This window comes from Hylobates moloch, unplaced genomic scaffold (assembly GCF_009828535.3).
Source record: "Hylobates moloch isolate HMO894 unplaced genomic scaffold, HMol_V3 SCAFFOLD_17, whole genome shotgun sequence".
Taxonomy (NCBI): Eukaryota; Metazoa; Chordata; class Mammalia; order Primates; family Hylobatidae; genus Hylobates; species Hylobates moloch.
Window position 1 is genome coordinate 77,669,986 of NW_026652292.1, and position 23,806 is coordinate 77,693,791.

The 23,806-nt window shown below is 48.1% G+C and overlaps 1 protein-coding gene across 2 annotated transcripts in view; it reads right to left on the reverse strand.

Annotated features, from left to right (window-relative positions):
- JAKMIP1 (janus kinase and microtubule interacting protein 1) overlaps window positions 1-23,806 on the reverse strand; it is a 173,443-nt gene that overhangs the window by 74,209 nt on the left and 75,428 nt on the right. For both annotated transcript variants that reach the window (XM_032135397.2, XM_032135400.1), the window contains exons 2-3: window positions 14,996-15,271; window positions 7,751-8,245 (exon numbers count right to left, since the gene is read on the reverse strand). In XM_032135397.2, coding sequence (XP_031991288.1) covers window positions 7,751-8,245; window positions 14,996-15,124 — 624 coding nt within the window. In that variant the 5' untranslated portion in view covers window positions 15,125-15,271. The remainder of the gene's footprint in view (window positions 1-7,750; window positions 8,246-14,995; window positions 15,272-23,806) is intronic.

Below are 23,806 nucleotides of genomic sequence, written 5' to 3' on the forward strand. Positions count from 1 at the left end.
TTTCAGATTTTGGAGCATTTGGGACTTTGGATTAGGGATGCTCAACCTATTTCTATACCACCTTTGGAAAACTCCATAAGGACGGGGGAAGCTTTACAGATCACTGCCCCATTTTGCAACAATAAATGCAATAAGAAGTGTTCGTTCTCATCATCATTTGACAAATGGCGTGAGTCAGTCATTCCACGGGAAAAGCCAGGCCCATGCTTGCTTAGGCAGCTTGGAGAAATGCAATCTGGTTCCCCTGATCAAAATCACTCAAGACCAGGATGTCAGGTTTTTGTCTGGCTTTGAATATTTCAGAGGTAGTGAAAGCTCTCTCCGTGGAACCGGAAAGAATAATTAAAATGCAATGCCCTTTATGGCTCACTTACATTGTGGGACAAAAAAGCATTGACTGTGACTTGAATCAGAGATAACGAAAGTGTAGTGTCGAGTTTGGAGTTCGAGAACATGGTTCTGATACACATGAGTCTGATTTAACAAGGTGCTGTCCAAAACCACGCCTGCCTGAACACACTTTATGCAGCTACCACCCAGGTCAGAAAAGAAACATTCCTGGTTGCGTGTGGTGGCTCACGCCTGTAATCCCAGCACTTTGGGATGCCAAGGCAGTGGGATCACCTGAGGTCAGGAGTTTGAGACCAGCCTGGCCAACATGGCGAAGCCCCGTCTCTACTAAAAATACAAAAAAATTAGCCAGGCGTAGTGGCAGGCGCCTGTAATCCCAGCTATTCGGGAGGCTGAGGCAGGAGAATTGCTTGAATCTAGGAGGTGGAGGTTGCAGTGAGCCGAGATCACACCATTGCACTGCAGCCTGAGCAACAAGAGCGAAACTTCATCTGAAGGAAAAAGGAAGGGAGGGAGGGAGGGAGAGAGAGAGAGAGAAAGGAAGGAAGGAAGGAAGGAAGGAAGGAAGGAAGGAAGGAAGGAAGGGAAAGAAAGGAAAGAAAGAAAGGAAGAAAAGAAAGAAAGAAAAGAAAGAAAGGAAAGGAAAGAAAGAAAGAAAAAGAAAGAAAGAAAGGAAAGAAAGAAAAAGACAGACAGAAAGAAAAGAAAGAGAAAAAGAAAAAGATTCCTGATGCTTGAGAAGGCTGGCTCCTGCCACTTCATGATCAGCCCCACACCCGGAGGTCATCCACACTCTTATTCTAGCACCTTAGATTAGTTTTTACCCTTCTTAAACTTCATGTGAGTAAAATCATATAGTATGTAGCTTTTGTGCTCATCTTCTTTGGTCTGGTTCTGACACCAAGTCTAGGAAAGTCATTCATTTTCTTGCCTGTTTTGGAAATTCATTTTTTCCCATTGTTGTGTAATATCCCATTGACTAAATACACCTTTATCCACCCTATTGCTACATTTATTGCTCACAGAGCATATTTTCTATCCTTTTCCTTCAGGGAAAGTGGGTCTTTATATTTAAAGTGTGACTTTTGTATCCACTCTGACAATTTCTGCCTTTTAACTGGTTTAGTCCATTTACATTTAATGTAACTACTGATATGACTTGTTTAATTCCACCATTTTGCTGTCTCTTCTCCATTTGTCCTGTCTGTTTTTTTCCCTGCTTTGGTCCTTCTTTGCTACCTTCTTTTAGTGCAAACAGTTCTTTAGTCTCTCATTTTATTTCCCCTATTTGCTTTTTAGCTGTGCCTCCCTGTGCTGCCTTTTTAAACCTTGATTTGTCACAGCCTCCTTCAATTCATAGCGTCACGCACCCCCTCAGACAAGATTGAAGGACTGTGCCAGAGCACAGATCCATTTACCACCAACCACGCCACCCCATCCTTTCTACATTATTTTATGCATTTTACTTCTGCATATGTCATAAACCCCACAATACAGTGTGATTTGTTTGCTTTAAATAGTCACTTGTGTTTTAAATAAATTGAGAAAAAGAGATCGTCTCAGACATTGACTCTCCTTTACCCACTTCTCCTGTTCTTTATTCCCTTCCAAGAGAACTAAATTCCTGTCTGACATTGTTTCTCTTCACCTGCAGAACCTCCTTTAGCATTTTTGGTGGTACAGCCTCTGGTGACAAATAATCTTAGCTTCCTTTTACCTAAAATGTCTTTATTTCACTCTTATTGTAAAATAATGTTTTTTGCTGGATAAGAAATTCTGAGTTAACAGATGTCTCTGTTTCGTTTTAGGGCACTCTAGTGTATGAGATGCTACCGGGGGGCACGGCTGCTCCACGTCCTTGCCATTTCTCGGCACTGTTAGCTTTTTAATTTAGCCATCCTGGTGCCTGGGCAGTGTTATCTCATTGTGTGCTTTTCTTCCTCTTATAGATATGCTCTTTTTAAATGCAAATACAAGATCCACCATTAAACTTTTATCAATCCTATTTAAATTTCCAATTTTTCTTGTTTTAAACATTTTAGAGTTTAATTTATATATCATGAACTTCAAGGATTTTTAGTAAGTCTTCCAAGTTGTGGAGGCATCATTATAATCTGTTTCAGAAGGTTCCTCACCCAGTAAGATCCCTCATGCTCATTTACAGCTAATCTCCTTTCCAACTAGTCCCCGTCAGCCACTAACCTACTCTCTGTCTCTATAGATTTGGCTATTCCGGAGATTTCGTATAAATGCAAGCATACAATATGAGGTCTTTTTTGTCTAGCTTCTATCATTTAGCATAATGTTTCTGAGGTTCAGACATGTTATAGATATTGAAGCGTATATCAATATTTCATACCTTCTCATTGCTGAATCACATTGTGCTATATAGACATGCCACATTTATCCATTCACCAACTGAGGACATTTGGGCTTTTCCCACTTATTGACTATTATAATGCTATAAGCATTCACATACAAATCTTTATATAGATATGTGTTTTCATTGCTCTTGGGTAGATACTTAGGAGTAGAATTACAGAGTCCATAGGTGTCCTTGTTTTAGACTTTTTAAGAAACTACCAAACCATTTATCAAGGTGGCTATACCATTTTAAAGTCCTATCAGAATGACAGTACCCATTCCTCCACATGCTAGCCAACATTTACTATCGTCTATTGCTTTTTTTATAGTCATTCTAGTGGATGAGAATTTATATCTAGTTGTAATTTTACTCTAGCTCCCTGACGATCAATGAGGTAGAACACATTTTCACATATTTGTTAGTCATTTAATTATCCTGTTTTTGAAATATTCTTTCAAGTTTTTGCCCATTTTTAATTGAGTTATTTTTCACATTGTTTTATAGTTGTTTTTATAATCTGCACGAAAGTTCTTTGCGGCATAGGTATTGAACATGTCTTCTCTCAGTCTGTAATTTGCCTTGTCTTTTATTGGTGCCTTTTGATGAACAATGATTATTTCATGTCCAATGTACAACCCTTTCTGAATAGTATATTTATGTAAATAGTGTATTGTGTCCTGCTTAAGAAATATTCATCATGTCCCAAGATCATGAAAATAGTCTGTTTTCTACTAGTAGCTTTATTGTTTTACTTTTTACATGTAGGTCTATGGACCACTTTGAATTAATCTTTGTGGGTAGTATGATATAGACTTCATACTCTATATATAGTGTGTGTGTGTGTGTGTGTGTATTTCCTGTTTTTTTTTTTTTTCTTACGGATAGCTAACCAGTCCAATATTGTCCACTGAAAGATCATCCTCTCTATAGTGAACTGCCACGGTGTCTTTTTCCACATACATGAAGATGTGCTTCTGGACTATTCTGTTCCATTGACCTGTCTCTCTAACCTTCAGCCTTACTGTCTTGATTACTGTAGCTTTGTAGTAAACTTTGTTATAGGTTGTATGAAACCTCCAGTTTTTCTCTTCTTCAAGATTGCGATTCCGCATCCTTTCAAATTTACTTCAAATTTAGAATCTGCTTGCCAATGTCTGCATTTAAAAAGTATGCTGGCGGCTGGGCGTGGTGACTCACATCTGTAATCCTAGCACTTTGGGAGGCTGAGGCAGGTGGATCACTTGAGATCAGGAGTTCGAGACCAGCCTGGCCAACGTGGCAAAACCCTATCTCTACTAAAAATACAAAAAAAAAAAAAAAAAAAAATTAGCCGGGCATGGTGGCAGGCATCTGTAATCCCAGCTACTCGGGAGGCTGAGGCAGGAGAATTGCTTGAACCCAGGAGGCAGAAGTTGCAGTGAGTTGAGATCACGCCACTGCACTCCAGCCTGAGCAACAAAGCAAGACTCAGTTAAAAAAAAAAAAAAAAAAAAAGTCTGCTGGGATTTTGGTAAGGGATAGCACTGAATCTATAGATCAATCATGGAAAAACTGATACCTATACTAAGTCTTCTAATCGATGAAAATGATATCCCTTTCCATTGATTTAGATTTCCTTAAGTTTTTCTCAGCAATGTTTTATAGTTTTCAGGGGAGACATCTTACACAACTTTCCTCAGATTTATTCCTAGGTATTTGAATTTTGTGGTGCTCTACTGTAAATGATATTTTTTAAGATTTCATTTTCTAATTGTTCACTGCTGATATATTGAAACAACTTATTTGTGTGTATGTACCTTGTATACATAGACTTTGATAAACTCACTTATTAATTCTAATAGTTTGTAGGGTCTTGCCATGTTCTGAATGTGTCTCACAAAAATTCATACACTGAAACTTATCACCCATGTGATAGTATTAGGAGGTGGGGCCTTTAAGAGGTGATTAAGTCATGAGGGCAAAGACTTTATGAAGGGAGTTAGTGACCTTATAAGAGAAATATGAGCTGCCTGTCTCTCTTTTGTCATTCCACTCCTTCTGCCATGTGAGAACATGGCATTCAAGGCACTGTCTTAGAAGCAGAAACTGGACCCTTGCCAGATACTGAACTTGCCAGTGCCTGGATCTTGGACTTCCCAGCCTCCGGAATGGTAAGAAATAAATTTCTATTATATATAGGTTGCCCAGTCTGTGTTGTTTTGTTATAGCAACAGTAATGAACTAAAACAGGTCTCTTGGATTTTCTACATCACAACCATAGCACTTGCAAATAATGAGTTTCCCTTTTTTCTCCCTAAAACTTTTTTTTTTTTTTTTGAGATGGAGTCTCACTCTGTCGCCCAGGCAGGAGTGCAGCGGCGCGATCTCGGCCCACTGCAAGCTCCGCCTCCCGGGTTCGCACCATTCTCCTGCCTCAGCCTCCCGAGTAGCTGGGACTACAGGCGCCCGCCACCACGCCCGGCTAATTTTTTGTGTTTTTAGTAGAGGCGGGGTTTCACCGTGTTAGCCAGGATGGTCTCGATCTCCTGACCTCGTGATCCACCTGCCTCGGCCTCCCAATAAAACTTTTATTTATTTTATTTTGTATTTGACATCCTGTCCAGTGCAATGTTGACTAGAAGTGGTAATAGTCAACATCTTGTTTTGACCTTGAACTTGGGTGGGAACTGTTCAATATTTCATCATTATGTATATTGCTTGTGACAGATTTTTGATAGAACCATTTATCATATTAGTGAAATTCCATTCTATTCCTGGTTTTCTGAGAGTTTATATCATGAAGTTGAATTTTACCAACAGATTTTTCTGCATCTATGAAGATGATCGACCACATGGTTTTTTTTCTTTTTTATCATATTATTATGTTGAATTATATTCAGTGATTTTAGAATATGAAGCCAATCTTTATATTTTCAGAATAAACCCAGCTGGGTTATGACTTATTAGCCTTCCTATGTATTGCTGGATTTGATATGTTAATATCTTGCTCATACTCTTGTATCTATGTTCATAAAAGGTAATCCAAAAGTTTTCTTATCCTGTAATGTTATTGCTTTTGGAATCAGAGTTACACTGGCTTCATAAGTTAGTTAAACTGTGTTCCTAATTCTCTATTTTCTGGAAGACTTTGGCTAGAATTAGTTTTACTTCTTTCTTAAACACTTGAAAGAATTCACTTGTGAAGCCATCTAGGTCTGGGCCTTTCTTCATAGGAAAATAATTCATTACAGATTTATTTAGGAGCTATAGGACTACTTAGATTTTCTATTTGTTTCATGTCAGTTTTGGTACATTGTGCTTATTCAAGGAATATGTTCATTTTATCGAGGTTTCAAGTTTATTGGTATATGCTGTTTGCTGTGGTTTTATTGACTGTAGGAGCTGTGGTATTTCTCCCTTTACATTTTTGATATTAGTGATTTATTGTCTCTGTTTTGCTTTATCAATATTGCTAAATGTTTGTCAGTTTATCAGTTTTAATTAACTCTTGAATTTATTGATTTTCTTTATTGATTTTATTTCACTGTTTCTTGCTCTTTAAAATTTCCTTCCTTCTACTCTCTGAAGTTTAATTTGCTGTTCTTTTTCTTCCTTCTTGAGCTAGAAGCTTAGATGCTTGATTTTCAGCATTTCTTCTTTTTGTCTAAAATATGTTTTGCTCTAAGGACTAATTACAACCCACAAATTTTGAAATGTGGTCTATAGTGATAAAAGTATGTCATGTCCACAGTATTCTGCAGTTGTGGAATAGAGTGCTCTGTCAGGTAAGTTTACGTAGGTTAATTGTGTTGGTGAAATCATGTCTTTATTCCTTCTTTGTCTGTGTGTTCTACTGTTTGCTGAGAGAAGTGTGTTCATCCCCAATCATAACTGTGGATTTGTCTGCTTCTCCTTTTAGTGTTGATAATTTTTTTTTTTTAGACATTTTGAGGTTTTGTTATTGAATGCATTCCCACTGAATTGACCCTTTATTATTAAGAACTGTCCTTTTGTGTCTTTAGTATTACTTCTTGCCTTAGAGCCTTTGACATGAATACAGCCAGACCAGCTTTGCTTTTGGGAAGTGCTTGCACAGTGTATCTTTCCCCATCCTCTTATGCTCCATGTCACCACGTCCTCATAATTAAGATATCTCTCTTGTAAATATCACTGTTACTGTTTGATCCAGTCTGAAAACCTCAGCTTACTCTACTTCTTAGCCTCCTGCCCCACACAGCTTCAAAGTGTGACAAACGCCCTGAGGGGCAGACTGGTCATGTGTTTGTGGCGGGCCCTCTGCCTTTGTCTCCTACGTCCAGTGAGGGCATGGGAGCTGTCACTCTGCCTTTCCAGCTGGGCTCACCAGCCTCCCCCTTCACTCCAGGACGCAGGAGGACCTCCTGTGCAGCAAGCTGGCCTAGGTGGCGCTCCTCTGGTTTCCATTCTTTCATGCCCACTCTGAGATGGCAAAAAAGTCCTACTCGTCTCTCTTAGGACATCCAATCTTCAGCCCACACCCAGAATCCACAAATGCCCCAAGGGAAGAAAGTAGCTGGCAATTAGGCCGCCTAGGCAGGGCTCTTTCCCCTTCCCTTTGGAATTTTAGTTCATCCACACTCCACAGCTTCCACAGATCTCCAGTATCTTTCAAAACAGGACTATTTGCAATTTATATTTTTCCCTTGCTGTTGCAGCCAGTTGGCCGGCCTGCCCTGACCTGCGGCATCTTACCTGGAGATGGACGTCTGCTCATGGTTGTTGAAGTAAATGAATCAATAAATGCCCGGCACTTAGATATGCCATCACGATGCATTTGCAACAACCCTCGCTAGTCTCCATTAAGCTCCTTTGACAAATGGGGAAACTGTTCTTTGAGCCGATTGCCTGCAGCCCCAAAGCCTCCTTACCACACCTAAGACGGCAGGGACGTTGCTGGGGCCCCAGTGCTTTGAACAACGCCCGCAGCACAGCAGGTCCTCGGAGCTCCGCATTTCCCCCATGCGTGCAGGGAGGGAAGGCTGCGTGCCCACGGGCGGGGGAGGGGGCGACACGTACCAGCCTGCGGATGTCGCGCTCGCACTCGCGCTTAATGCGGTGCACCTCGTCTTGGTGCGCCTGGTAGGCGGCACGCAGGTCGGCTGCCTTGGTCTTGTCAGCCTGCATGCAGTTACTGAGCGCCTCCTCTGCCTGCTTGCGCGCTGCCTTGAGCTCCAGGATCTCCTGCTGCAGCCGCAGGCGCTCTCCATCGAAGGCCCTGCGCGCCTCCTCGCGCGCCTCGGTCAGCAGCGCCGTCTTGACCTTGTCGGCCGCGCCGTCGCGCAGCACGTTCAGCGTGGCCTGCAGCCGCTGCAGCTCGCCCTCCTTGATCTTGGCGGTGCGCGCCGCCTCCTGCTCGTGCTGCCGGATAAGCCCCTCGCGCAGCGCCTGCAGCTCCTTGGTCTTCTCCTCATGCAGCTTGGCCTTGAGCTCCGAAATGTAGGCCGTGTGCCGTCGCTGCTCCTGCTCGCGCTCCAGCTTCGCCTCCTGCAGCCGCTCGCGCAGTTTGCCCACCTGCAGCCAGAGCGGCGAGAGAGCCGGTCAGGGTCAGGGTCAGGGTCAGGATCAGGGTCACAGCTGGCGGAGCTGGCCACAGCCTCCCCACGCCCAAGACACCCACCTGGGCCCACGTTCCCATGGATTCCCCCTTCGGCAATGCCCTGCAGGCCTGACCCTCCTGCCAGCCCCACTTAGAATCTCTCCTGCTAGTTCCCTGAGATTTTCCCTGGGGGTGGAAACCCCCTGAGGATGTTGGAGAGGCATTCAAGCCTTTGGCATCTCTTCCAGGTTGTAGATTGAGACAATTGCTCAATCACAAAACACACCCTGCAGAAATCATAACCAAGACCCAAAAGATTGTAAACCAGAAATATATTTCCAGGGCCCCATGCACGGACTCTGGAGTTGGAGAAGACAGACAAGGCGTCTAAGTCTTGGGGGGCAGTGAGCAGGGGGCACCATTCTTGTTGAGCGGGGTCCCTAGCTGGGCTGGGGGCTCCAATGCATCACCCACATTGCCACATTAACCCCTCACGGTCTTGGGAAGGAGGTAGCGAGCTCCCTCTCTTTCTCCCTCTCTCTCTCTCTTCCTCTCTCTCTCCTCTGTTTTATCATGAGGCAGCCAAGGATCAGAGATGGTCTGGTGACCTGCCCAGGGTGAGGGATGAGGACCCCATGCTGCCAGCCGACCCACCCTGCCTTGAGCCTATTCATTTTATCAGCAAACAATTCAAAACATTACTTATAAAACGTCCCAAGGGAGTGTATTCTTAAAACACTTCAAAATGCTTGCTTTAACCTTTTTGTTTCAAATATCACTCAACACACATTCCATAGGAACGCTTGACAAGCCCTTATTTCCTGAAGTCTTCCCCTCTCTGAAGACCTGAAATGAATTGCCTCTGATGGACAAGCTGCTTCCAGGGAAAATGGCAACGTTTTTCCCCAGACCACACTGTTGATAGCATAGTAACATGTTAAAATTAATTTTAGGTGAGAAGTTTTACAATGGCACCTGAGTATTGATAAATCCTTACTTATAACAGCAGATAAAGAAGCAAATAAAACCAACCCAGGCAAACACACAAGATCAACATCTCCTTTCACCAGATACTCACAATTATAGGAATGAAGCCAGGAGACCAGTCTATGCTCTGTCCACCTTACCCTGGGGGCAGCAATCAGCATCTTTTCCTAGTAGATTTAGTAGCAGGAAGCCAGAACTTTAAGTATTTAACATAATTGTCCCGGTTATGGACAAAATGTTTTCGACCGTTCTCCCTCCTGCGAGGCAACACTGTCTTAAGTCCCTGGTTAATGCCGACAGCCACCTGGGGTCAGCAGGGTCAGATCCAATGAGATCCTAATCTGCTTTGATGAGCTGTGTTTCCCCAGGCAAATCTCTCTACCTCTATGGTGGTTGATGTTGTGGGTCGACTTGGCTGGGCCACAATGCCCAGTCGTTTGGTCAAACACCAGTCCAGATGTGGCTGTGAAGGTATATTTTATAAGAGATTAACATTTACATCAGTAGACTCTGGGTGAAGCACAGTGCCTTCCACAATGTAGGTGGGCCTCATCCAATCAGCCGAAGGCTTTAAGAGAAGACCAAGGTCCCCTGAGGAAGAAGGAACTCTGCCTCCAGACTGCACTGGGACTCAAAGCTGCAAGATCAACCCTTGCCTGAATCTCCAGTCTGCTGGTCTGCCCTACACATTTCAGATTTGCCAGCCTCACAATTGCATAAGCCAATTCCTTAAAACTAACAAACAACCTCTCACTCTGTGGTGTGTGTGTGTGTGTGTGTGTGTGTGTGTGACAACCTATTGTTTCTGTTTCTCTGAAGAACCTGACCACACAATCTTCCAGAGCTTCAGTTTCCTCTGCTAGGAAACAGGGATGTCAACAGCTGCCCCTCAAAGGCCCGTTGGGAGGAGGAAGATGAGGTGACTGTGGGTGGGTGAATGGAAGTCTGTTGTTATCGTGGTTCTGACTTTGTGCATCAGGTGTGGGCAGCCTCGTGTGAGAGACACAGGTAGAAAGGGGGTGAGGAACACGGAAGGGTGGGCAGAGGCCTGTGCAGGGCAGCCCGGGGGGTCTAGGGCCTGCTTCCTGGGAAGGGCAGAGGTGCTGCTGAGGCTGGTGATCCAGGTGTGTAGGGCAGGGATGGTGACAGAGAGGCAGGGGCCTGGGGACAGGGCCCTGTTGGGTCCCTCCAGCTCTGCCCAAAGCTGCTGAGGGCCAAGCCCAGGTGACGACCTATGCCACAGAAGCAGCAGAGTGAGGCTGGGGTGACCCCTGATGGGCACAGAGCACTCCCTCCCACCACCACTCCATCCAGCTGAGCAGGCCAAAAAGAGCCGCCCAGCACTTCACCTCCAGCTGCCTCCAAGCTACCCCAAGTGTAGAGGCACCCCCACCAGCTGCTCCTCAGCACTTGGACTCTAAATGCAGTCATAACACAAAGGCCAAGAGAGGGAGCATGCCCTGGGGGTGTGGGGGCTGGTGTGGAGAAATTATCTGAACCACCGACACAACCCCCACTTGCCATTCCCACTCAGAGAGTGAGTCAGATTCGTCCCTTTCCATCCCCATCCCCATCCAATCCAGCAACGCTGGCTCTCCATGCCCAGGCCTGGCCACTTCCCCACTTCCCCCTTGCCCAAGCCACCTGCAGCAGCCCTTCCCACCACACCCTCCATGCTCAAAGTCCTCCAAATCTCATGGGTACCAGTTAACTACTCTGAAACCATCATACATGTATAGTGTTGAACAAGAAAGTGATGGCAGGTGGGGAAGCCAGGTTTCCCACTTGGAGTGAGAGGTTACAGACAAGCAAGAGGAGGCTGAAGTGAGCCATGTGGCAGTGGGTGCATCTTGGGACATCTATAAGAACTCATGTTTGACTTTGTATGGATATAGATGTCATATATGGAAATAGTTACAGGCATGTGTACATACGCAGGTCAGTACACACATATATTTCCTCGTTCTGGCAGCTGAGAGGGCCTAGAAACAATGACACCGCAGCAGTGATGGGCACGCCTGGTGCCCAGATCTTTGTTTCTAATGCCATTCTCCAACAAAAGGAACCAGGACCCCTTAGAGAAATTGTTGGGTCTAGGGCTGGGGGTAGGAAATATACAAGATGAGCCTGGGTCATCTTTTTTTTTTTTTTTTTTTTTTTTTGAGTCGGAGTCTCGCTCTGCCCCCCAGGCTGGAGTGCAGTGGCACGATCTTGGCTCACTGCAAGCTCTGCCTCCCAGGTTCACGCCATTCTCCTGCCTCAGCTTCCCGAGTAGCTGGGACTACAGGCGCCTGCCACCGTGCCTGGCTAATTTTTTTATATTTTTAGTAGAGATGGGTTTTCACCATGTTAGCCAGGATGGTCTCGATCTCCTGACCTCATGATCTGCCCGCCTCGGCCTCCCAAAGTGCTGGGATTACAGGCGTGAGCCACTGCGGAGCCTGGGGCGTCTTATAATGCCAGAAAGTAAGGAAGTGCTCCACAAAACCCCCAGAAAACTGCCCCTGTGAAGCCTTGGGTTCTGCTTGTCCCTGCACTATTTTCTAAAACCTCTGATGCAATGTGCCCAGGGCTGCTATATTGCCGGCTTCCTGTGAGCCTCTGTACCCATCTGACCTGAGGACAGGGGCTGTCTCTGAGTTACTTCCAAACACCTCTCACTCAGCCCAGGCATGGAGCATGCGTGCCAGGGGCTTGCAGATGAACAGAGAGACACGTTTATCACCCTCCCTCATCCTACAGTGTTCAACAGGGATGCTTTGCTAAAATACCAGCACTTTAAATGGGACATTGACAGTGATTGTGAGATCACGTCAAAGTAACACTTCAATGCAATTGTAAAGTTTGCATTTATGTTTTTTGTGCCGGTCAATAAGCACGTTGCTGAATTCTCAGAGAATTGAAATTCTCCCAGCAGCCAGATGGGTAAAGTCAACCTGAAGGGGCCACAGGGATGGCTGGATTGAGAAAATAAGCAGCCAGCGTGCATCCAAGTGGAAATTGCCACACGTCCGAGAGGCAGGGAGGCAGCCTGGTAACGGGGAGGCCCAGCCTGGGGTCCGCATGGGCCTGGCTTTCAACCCAGCAATACCACCTACTGTGCTGGCCTCGTGTGTGGGGCTAAACTGTGTCCCCGTGAAATTCATATGTTGAAGTCCGAACCCCCAGGACCTCAGGATGTGATTGCATTTGGAGATAGAGCCTAATGAGTTCATTAGGGTGGGCCCTAATCCAAGTTGCCTGGAGTCTTTGTAAGAAGAGGAAATACAGACACGGACACACGCAGAGGAGAAAGCCACGTGAAGACACAGGGAGAGGGTGGCCATCTGCAAGCCAAGGAGAGAGGCTTCAGAAGGAGCCAATCCTGACACCTGGATCTGTGGCTGCCAGCCTCCAGGACCGCGAGACAGCAAACGTCTGTTGTGTAAGCCGCCCCATCTGTGGGACTTGGTTACTGCAGCCCTGGCAAGCGAACACACCTGGGCAAGTCCCCGCCCTCTCCAGCCCTTGGCCTGCTCACCTGGAACACGGGGGAAGCCACACCTGACCTCTCAGGTCACTGCCAGGGTCATGACACCCTCTAAAGCACCTGGTGCTATCTGCACACTAGGCATGTAAATGTCACCCTGATGGTCATGTGAGAGTATGACAGGCAGCACCCAGGACCTGTGTGTGACTGACTTATTCATTCCTCAAACAACCCAGGAGGCAGACACCTTAGAGGTCCCCATCTACAGATGGGAAAACTGAGGCAGGGGGTTACACAGCTTCTAAGACCTCAGGCAGGGGTGGCGGTGGAGAGGGGATGGAGCCCAGGTAGTGTGATGTGAGTGAGCAGCTTTCCCTGTCACCACAGCTGCTGTGGCTACGTCCAGATACAAGCTGCCAGCCCTTACACCCCCAGCCAGTCAGCCCCAGCCCCAGCCCCAGAGGTGACCTGGCCTCTTGACCTGGCTAAAGGGTGAACAGGTCAGCATCACCAGCATCCATGTCTAAAAGAGGCTGGATGCACTCGGCCTGGAATCTTGAACACCTAGGGATGGAGACAGGTGCATCTGTGCCCAAGTTCCAGAAGCCCAGTCCCCTGGTCTAGAACTCAGCCTTTGCTCTGTGCGGCCATCCTGAGCTGGGGTTGGAGCCAGATCCCAGGCCCCAGCCCCGTCCCCACCTGGAAGCTGGATCTGGCCCAGCACTCCATCGGCAGCCTGAGTCCCAGCTCAACAAGACAGGGACGCCTGCTGCAATCCCCCAAGCAGCCTCCACCCATCACTCCAGGTACTACAGCAGGAGCCAGAGGGCACCTTCAGGGCTTCAGGTAGACCTTCAACTGCTCGCGCCACCCAGGAGCAAGCCTGCATCTCCGTCCCCTTTCTGTGCTCAGCCTGGCTGGCAGCTCCTCTCTCGGCTCACAGAACCCTGGGCTTGCTCTACCTTCAAGCCCACCCAAGTCAGAACCAGGCCACCAAACAGGACTGCAGCTGTGCCTGGGCACCAGATGTTGATGGGGCTTTTTATTGCATCCATTAATCAGATCCTCATGACCATCTTAATCCAGATAGCTATTATTACACCATAATAGCTGGTGTCAGATGAGAAGACAGAAGTTTTGGAGACTTTTAGTCACCTGGCCAAGATCATGAGACCAGTTAGGGGACAAGCTGAGGTTTGAAGCCAGGTCTGCCTAGAAAGCCTGTGCTCCTCCCCTCTGTGACAGCCCGTGCTTTAATTAGACTCCCAGCACCCAACCAGGCACTGTCCTGACCAGCTCCAAAGCTCAAATCTGCTTTAGGAGAGAGGAAAGTAGCTCACACCCCAGAGCCAGGCTCTGTTCCAAGCTCTTTACCTAGCAGAGCCCTGAGTCCAGACCACAGCCCCACCACAGCTAGGAAAGCACATATATGGCTTAGAAGACCTCAAGGCAGCATAAACCAAAAATAAACTTTGAAGCCTCCTGACCATCTGAACGGACCCCTCGTCTCCACCAAGGGTCTTCCAAAGTTAACCTGAAAAGCTAGTTCAGGCCATGATGGGAAGCGGGGAAGTGGGACATACCTCACTATGCCCTCCTCCCTTTTGGAATTTAGGAAAAGCTGGTACCGCCATGACCCTGCTGAATTAAACTACACTTAGCCTGAGGATGCCTTCATGCATGAGTTCCTGTATAATGAACTGCAACCTAACTTAGCAGGCAAACTAACCGAAAACCTGACTTGGGAGCATTTTTAAATAGCCGAGGCTCGGCCAATCACAGCAGCTGAGCATGAGTAAATCACAGGTGAGCCACGGATCAAGGGTCAAGCTGTAACCGGTCAAGTAGCCTCAGTACCTCTTCTGTTTTCTGTCCCCATAATGAATGCTGTCTGACCACATGCAGGTTTCTCTGAACGTGTTCTGTGCTGGGGACTGCCCCGTCTTCGAATCGTTCTTTGCTCAGTTAATCTCTGCTAAACTGAATTTGTCAAACATTTTTCTTCTGACAACCCCCATCTTGCAGGTAAGAGAAATCAAAGAATGGGGTGTTCAGTGGCTTGTTGAAGGTCACAGCAAGCACTGGTGGGGCCCAGACTCCTGCCCAGCAGTCTCTGTACTGCAAAGGGACAGACAGCAGGGCAGAGAGGTGAAGTGGCCCCCCTCGGCCCCCCTTCTGGAACAAGCTCTCCACACACATGCCTCAGGGGCAACACTGCCCAAAGGGACATTTGCGGCCCAGCCGCTGCTGAGCTAGCGCCAGCCCCCACCTTGCTCTTTTCCTGCTGGAACTCGATCTGAATGCTGGTCAGCTTGGCCCGCAGCTCCTCGTTGGCCATCTGCACTGCGTCCGCCTCCATCTCGGGCTTCTCGCCCTTGCTCCGGCCTTTCTTCGACATGCTTCCCCTTGGGTCAGAGTGCTGAGATCCTGCGGTTCACACCCGTTCACGCGCGCCAGCCAGCAGGCGTGGCTACCAGCTCCACCGTGCTAACCAGTCGCGCGGGACTCAGCTCGCCCTCCGAGGAAACCACCATCACTTGGGATCCTGAAGGAAGGAGGGAAACTGAGTTAGCAGAGAGAGAAGGGTGGGGAGCTGGTGTCCCTCCCTCGGGCACCCTGGGCCAGGCACCTGCCTCATCTGGAGCATGACCTGCCACTCCCAGACTGGCCTAGAGCCTTCCCGATGGGGGCTGCAGCAGAATCGCTTGGAGGTTGTTAAGGCGTGGAGTCCTGGGCCCACCCCTAGAGAATCTGATTTGCATTTCTAACAAGCTCCCAGGTGAGGCTCCCAGGTGACCACACCTGGAGTAGCTTCAGTCCATCCTGCTCCCATCAGGATGGGACCAGCCCATCTCAGCAGCCTGCAGACAATGGTCTGCCAACATCAGTGAGCCTGTGTCTCCCAAGGTGCTTCTTCCAAAAAGCAGGGCCCTGGGCCTCATCCAGAGCTCGAAGCATGAGGAGCACGGTGGGCCAGGGTATCTGCATTTCCATCCACAATCCCGGCAATTCTGGAGCAGGGTGTGAGGACCACACTTAGAGAAATGGACTTTTCGATTTCAGAGGTTAGTGGTTTCCTTCCCTACTAGGTAGGTGATGTCACCCAGTGTTACAGATGAGGAAACTGAGACACACAGAGGTTGACTGCTGGTGATGTCACTCAACTACTGAGAGAGGAAACAGTATGAACCTGATCAAGGTCCACAGCTGGAAGCGGGTGAGCCAGGACTGAGCCTAATCACCGCCCCAAGCTGCCTCGGAAAGCCCGCCTCTGCTCTCCCTTCCCTTCACCACGTCTCCTTCTCATTTTCTATCTGACAAACTGTAATTGACTTAGTTCTCATCTATGTCCCCTACATGAGGACGGGTTCCCAGTAAGCAGGGCCTGGGCCTGCTCTGCCCCTGCTGTGTCCTCCATGCCTAGAACAGAGGGCAGCAGGTAAGATGCATTCTATCAGGATCCGCCAAGTGCATGAATGAATGAGTGAGTGAGCGACAGCAGGAGAGTCATGAGGCACCCATCAGGTGCCAGGGCCTGTGACAGGAGCTGGGAATCCTGTCCTATCATCCTTGGAACACCTGGTGAGAGAGGATTTTACTAGGCCCATTTTAGAGATGAGGAAATGAAGGCACAGAGAGGTGAAGTCAGCTACCTAAATCCACACAGTCAGTGAGTCGTGGCGTTGGCATTAGATCACGTAGGGAATGAATGCAGAGTGAGGAGGGAACACTCCGGTGTTGAGGAATGCTAACTTGGGAGGTTGGGCAGATGAGACAAAATTGGCAAGGAAGGCCAGGAACAGGACGGAAGGAGAGAAAGCCCCGGGGAGGCTGCAGAAGATCGTGTGTCTAGAAGAAGGACGGCTCCAATAGCGGGCAGCCCCAAAGAGGTCAAGGTGAGGACCTGAAGCTGGACATTGGATTTGGCCTCCTGGAGTCCATGTGACCTCAGCCTGTGGACAGGAGATGCAGGAAGTACCGGACAGGGGTGCCCAGGAATGGTCTGGGGTGGGGTCTCCACACCACCAGTGCATCCAGCAAGTTGCAGATGCTCAGTGGCCATGAACTGAAGTCAGGCGGGACCTGCTAGCCCTGGGGCCCTGGGATCTCCCTCCGAGCTACAAAATCTGGGAGGCAGTGATGGAGGCCAGCTGCCTTCCTCCTGAACAGGAGAGAGTGGTGTTTCTCAACACACCATGAAGGATTATTCTGGGCTAATCAACATCACCACTGATCGATTCCAGAAAGGTACATTCTGTCTTCAGATAAGTATGAACTCCATTTGCCTTGATCTGACTTAGAGCTTGACACATAATTCATTCCTCGCCTCCGCTGACGTGCCGCTTTTATAACCACAGCAGTTCTCAGAAGTCAGCCTTCGAGTCTGAAGTGCACCTCCCCATACCCTGATGGGCAGGAAGACACACAAAATACAACACCAGAAAAGGAAGCTTGCTCCTTTTTACTCCTTTCTGTGGCCACTTCTAGGAATGTGCTTTAAGGAAATACCAGAGATACAGCCTCTGATAGAAACACTTGGATGTCCATCCCAACAACACAACACTCAGCCAGAAGGGATAGATCAAGTAAATGACGTCTAAGCCCCGACAGAAAAGTCCACATGGGGACAAGGTCAGTACCACAAAGAGTGAAAAAGGTGAAATAAAAAAACAGGCCGGATGCGGTGGCTCACACCTGTAATCCCAGCACTTTGGGAGGCCGAGGTGGGCAGACCACCTGAGGTCAGGAGTTTGAGACCGGCCTGGCCAACATGATGAAACTGCTTCTCTACTAAAAATACAAAAAATCAGCAGGGCGTGGTGGTGCGCGCCTGTAATTCCAGTTACTCAGGAGGCTGAGACAGGAGAATTGCTTGAACCTGGGAGGCAGACGTTGCAGTGAGCCAAGATCGTGCCATTGCACCCCAGCCTGGGAGACTCCATCTCAAAATAAATAAATAAATACATAAAAACAAAAAACAAATACAACTTATAGTTTCAATTTTCTGCTATATATATATTTGCTCATTATTTTCACTCAGTCACAAATATGTGTTGAGCACCTGCAAGGTGCCAACCCTGCACCCTGGGGATACAGTGGAAAGGACATGGCAGCCATGCCCCCAGGATGCTGACAGGGACCACCTGGGGGATGCAGTTATAGGTGATATCTATTCTCTTCTTTAGACTCTTCTAGGTAAGTACAATTTTCTACTTCAATGACTGCTTTTAAGAGGAAACAGTGCAGTTTTTTTGTTTTGTTTTGTTTTGTTTTGTTTTGTTTTATAAGAAAGGCAAGAAAAATATCTGCAATTAGCCAGGAAGGACACCACTAAAAAGCTGAAGAGAAAGCAAAAGGACCACATCCACAGGAGCGGCCCACAGGCCTCGCAGGCAGGATGGGGCGGCTGCCAACTCTTTGGGCTGCCGGTGGCGGAAAGGGCTGCCCTGCCCTGTATGTCGACTGTCAGCTCCTCTGGGTCAGAACCTTAGCTCCCACCTTTGTGCACCCCACCCTGTGCCCAGCCCAAAGTCCAAGCTCCATCCAATTCCAGGATGAATAAATCTCCATGGGCTGATGCCAAGCCTGGTACTCTCAACACCCCATGCCAGACACTGCCAGGCTGGGCCACAGTGAGTGTGGAGATGAATGGAGTGCAGGAGGGGAGGATGTCCAAAGTTCTGGGCCAAGTCAACCTCGGAGCTCAGGGTGGGCCTCAGCAGCCGGCCTCTGTGCCACGGACACACTGTTGATAGTCCTGACGCTCACAGTGCCACACAGCATCACTGTGATCAGCCCCTCCGGCTGCGGGCTGCACAAAGATCTCGTCGGCAGGAGCAACAGCAGGGAACTCTCCTGCTGAGCTTAGCTTGGTGTCTGCTGCGCCCAGGATTTTCACTCTGAGCCTGCTGCCCACCAAGCAGGAGATGGCACAGCCCACTGTTGAGGAAGGGGCACGGCACTGGCTCAGCGCTTCAGGCTGGAGGGTGACTGCCCAGGACACACAGGAGGTGGAGTCCTCAGAGAAGGCTCCTTCCTCAAGGCACAGGGAGCCCCCGCTGCTGACCCTGGACCTCGTCTGGCATAGAGGCTAAGGTTGGCGAATATTCATCTCCCTCAAACCAGTCCTGTTGGCCCCAGAACTGAAACATCTCTGCAGCCCACCCATCTCTGACATCACATGTCCCCTGTCCCCCAGCCTCCATGTCGTTTGTGCCTTGGCAGTGCGGGTGCCCTTTAATTGCCCACAGGAAATTAATATACTGGGCATGCAGGAGGACCAGACAAGGTCCCGGCCATCACAGAACTATCTAGTCAGGAAGACCACTATGGAAATGAATACAGAAAACAATGATGGCTTGTGGTAGGTGCTGGAAAGTACAAGTCTACAGGGCACTGTGATACACAGCTATCAAATATCACCTGTCACGGGCAGGCAGTGGGAAGGGAAAACTGCCAGACCACATGGGGGTTCTACACCAAGCACAGCGTCAAGACCAGCTACGTATTTGCAGCCCAGTGCAAAATGAAAACGTGAGGTTCCTTGTTTAAAATTGTTAAGACTTGCATGACGGCAACAGCAGAGCATTAAGCCAAGAGCCAGGCCCTCTGAGTGTAGGCCCTGCAGGACAGCACAGCTCGTGTGCCCATGAAGCTGGCCCTGGACAGAGTTCAAGCCCTGCCCTGAGCATGCTGGGAAGCCATTAGCAGGGTGTGACTCGGATTTCCATTTCGCTGAAGTGCAGATGGTAATAGCTGTACCCCACTGGTGGTGGCGAGGGTGAAATGGGTCCCTGCTTGTCACACAGGAAGCACTGCAGAGGCTCTGCGACTATCATCCTGCTGTTTAAAGGGCACCCAGGCTGCTGAGACACAGACAAATGACATGGAGGCTGGGACCAGGGACATGTGGTGTCAGAGATGGGTGGGCTGCAGGGATATTTCAGTTCTGGAGCCAACAGGACTGGTTCGCAGAAGGTGGATATTCACCAACCTTGACCTATATGCCAGGCTCTTGGCCTGACCCCACAGCCTTCCACAATGCCCACCACCAACATCTGCCCATGCACTGGGTGCAGGGCCTTGTCTGGCCTTCTCAGGCCTGCTGAAAAATTTCCTCCCTTCATTAAAGCACAGCTTCGTGGTGACAACATTGTAGAGGCAAGCAGAAGGGCTGGGACGCTGGACTGAGGCCACAGGAGGCAAGGGCAGAGCTCTGGTTGGCCAACATGGGCGAGCTTCTGGCTGATGAGGGCTGAGGCGGGCTGAATTGTGGCCCCCAAAAAGATACAATCACATCCTGCTCCCCAGAACCTGCAGATGTGCCCTTATTAGGAAAAAGGGTCTTTGAAGACGTAACGAAGTTAAAGATCTCAAGACGAAATCATCCTGCAGTAGGATGAAGTCTAAATCCGTTGACAAGAATCCTTCTAGGAGATGCGCAGAGAAGACACACAGAGGAGAAGCCCACGCGAAGCCAGGGAAGAGATCGGAGCGCTGCAGCCACACCAGGGAAGCCCAGGACACCCGACAGCCACCCAAAGCTGGAGGGGGGAAGGTCTGACAGCTATTTTTAAGGGAATTCGACCCTGCCAGCATCGTGATTTGGGACTTCTGACCTCTAGAACTGCGAGAGTAAATTTGTTTACCACCCAGTTTGTGGTCATGCTTTATAGAGGCCACAGGAAATTAATATACCAGGCAAGCAGGAAAAAACCACTCCTGGGGCCGGGCACGATGGCTCACGCCTGTAATCCCAGCACTTTGGGAGGCAGAGGCGGGTGGATCACCTGAGGTCAGGAGTTCGAGACTAGCCTGACCCAACATGGAGAAACCCCCTCTCTGCTAAATATACAAATTAGCTGGGCGTGGTGGTGCATGGCTGTAATCTCAACTACTTGGGAGGCTGAGCCAGGAGAATCGCTTGAACCCGGAAGGCGGAGGTTGCAGTGAGCCGAGATCACGCCATTGCACTCCAGCCTGGGCGACAAGAGTGAAACTCGGTCTCAAAAACAAACAAACAACAACAACAAAAAACCACTCCTGGGACACACTCAGCACTTTGTTTAATGCCCGAAGGCAACCAGCTCCTCAGAACATGAGTCTGAATAAACCTTGCCTTGCCCCTCTCCACAGTGTGTGTAATATCATCAAGAAACCACAACGCTTCCCTGCTGAACAGGGCCGCTCACATCCCTCTACAGTCACAACTCACAACCTACAAGGTGAGATTAGAAGGGACCTTTGCCTCCAAGGTGCAGATGAAAAAAGTAAGGCTCAGAAGGCAGAAGTGAGTTGCCCAAGATTGTTTGATGACCCGGTGGCTGCCGTGGGATTTCCAGCTCAGGTGTCCTGCCTCCAGCCCCGCATGGCCTGACAGTTTTACAGCAGGATTCAAATAACACAGGCACAAAAAGAAAATTAGCTCCTTCAAGACAACTCAAGTTCAAATAATATCTGACAAGCAGAAATTCCAGCCCATCACCAAGAGGTCTTTGTAACACTTCCTGCAAACTTCACCAAAAATTACATGGAGATCCCAGGGGTCTCCCTGGAAAAAATACTAATGGGGTAGGTTGGTAGAGTCAAATCCTTTCTGTGGACAGAAAACAATTTATCCTAAAGAATCTAGCCACACTTTTTTTTTTTTTTTAACAAACGTTCATTACTTAATGAGCCCTTAGGAAAAAAATCTCTCTCTGAGTAAGTACATGACTTTGGTTTAAATATCTAAATCCAAATTGATTGTGCTGACTTAAAAAGCTACTACCATATTCCTACCCCAGGCGCAGTAATATGCTTCCTGAAATTTATTCTAAGGAAGTAATTCCCGAAAGGAAAGAGCAATCTGCCTAAAGATGTTGTGAGTAGCATAATTTGAATTGTTGACGGCAATGGAAAACTGGAAATAACCTCAGGACACAAAAGTTATTGATGGCCGAACGAGCAAAGGCACATCAGCTAACTCAGAAACAGCCCAGGCAGAGACAGAGAGGGAGGCCCACGGACAACAGTGGCATGTGAGCCCTGCCGGGCAGCACCTGGAGAGATGGGGAATGTGCTTCTCATCAGTTCATATCCCGCGATTTTCAGTTTCGCTTTAAATCCAGTGACGGTGGCCGTGCTGTTTATGCAATCAACAAAGTAATGAAAGAGATGGTACTGGGTTCTCTTTTGAGCAGAACTGAAATAACAGAGTGAAGCGCACACCTCAGGCCAGCTTCACCTCCTTCCATGAGTCCTTTATGGCCCAAGTGGAGACTCAGAGGCTGTCAGAGTCCCCACTCCGCAGAGCTGCTGGAGGCTAAGTGCCTTCAGGTTTGGGCATTTCTTGGCACACTTCCTGGCACAAAGCAATGCTCAAAAAATGGCAGCAGGCCGGGCACAGTGGCTCACACCTGTAATCCCAGCACTTTGGGAGGCCGAGGCAAGCGGATCACCTGAGATCAGGAGTTCAAGACCAGCCTGGCCAACATGGTGAAACCCCGTTTCTACTAAAAATACAAAAATTAGCCATGCGTGCTGGTGCGCACCTATAATCTCAGCTACTCGGGAGGCTGAGGCAGGAGAATCGCTTGAATCCGGGAGGCGGAGGTTGCAGTGAGCCAAGATTGCACCACTGAACTCCAGCCTGGCCGACAGAGCCAGACCTTGTCTAAAAAAAAAAAAAAAATGGCAGCAGCTTCATCTTCATCATCATGATCATTCTCATTGGCATGTGCTGCCAGATTTACCAACAATGTCCATAGCTTGACCCAGGATTTTTCCTATGACTCTATCAACAGTGGGCTGTGTAAGGAGCAAGGGCGTCAAATGGTCCTCAGTGTTCAGGCCCAGAACAACGTGACTGTTTGGAGGCCAATACTCTCTTGCCTTCAACTTCCCTCTCACCTTCCGAAGAACGGTGCCAGGCATCAGGAGAGCAAAAGTTGGAAGCAACCTAAATGTCCCGCCATAGGGAATTCCTTGTACTAGTAAATCCCGTGATGGGTATGCAGTGGAGGAGTGTACACCATCACAGACATGCGGCCTGCCCCCGGACCTAGCAGGGAGCACACAGCAAACGTGCAGGAAGTCACTGGAGTGAGCCCTCGGCACACGCCATCTACTCCAGTGATCGCAACGCGGCTCCGGGGATGTCCAAGAGCATTAAACAGAGGAGCCAGATCTGATTTTTCCAGAGAAAGCTGACATTGATTTTTATGTGAAATTTTCCAATTTGTATACGTTAGAAATGAATTCACGTAAATTTGTTTAAATATTTTTCAGCCCAAACAAAAGCGATCTATGGACCAGATTTGACCTGTGGGCATCACTCTGCCAACTCTGAGGTTTGCCACCTATTAAATGGAAAAGCAACTTATACAATTGTACATACAGCATACTACAGTGTATACGTATATATAATGTGTATACATAGTGCATATAATATACACTGTATATATGTGCATTTGTAGGCAGGCTTATATTTAAGTGTAGGCACTTAAAATAGCATAGACAGGGCCGGATGCAGTGGCTCACGCCTGTAACCTTAGCACTCTGAGAGGCCGAGGCGGGCAGATCTCTTGATGTCAGAAGTTCAAGACCAGCCTGGTCAAGATGGCGAAACCCTGTCTCTACTAAAAGTACAAAAATTAGCCTGTAATCCCAACTATTCAGAAGGCCGAGGCAGGAGAATCGCTTGAACCTAGGAGGCAGAGGTTGCAATGAGCCAAGATTGAACCACTGCACTCCAGCCTGGGCGACAGAGTGAGACCTGTCTCAAATAATAATAATAATAATAAAATAGCATAGACAAATATTTACAATCCATTGAGAGTGGACATCTTTGAAAAAGGTAAGGGTACTTGGGTTTTTCCTTCTTTTTGGATTTGATTTTTGCCTGGATACATTTTCTAAAGGGACTACAAAGACTCTGCATTGCATATTTAGCAGGAAATCACAAAAGATTCTTGTCTTTAAAAGACGGTGCCGAGATTCAAGGCATGGCAGAGGCCTTATGAAGAAAAATAACATAATGTGATATAAATAGAGGTTAGAGGGAGCAGCTGCTGACCTGAATTCAAGTCCCACACAAGCA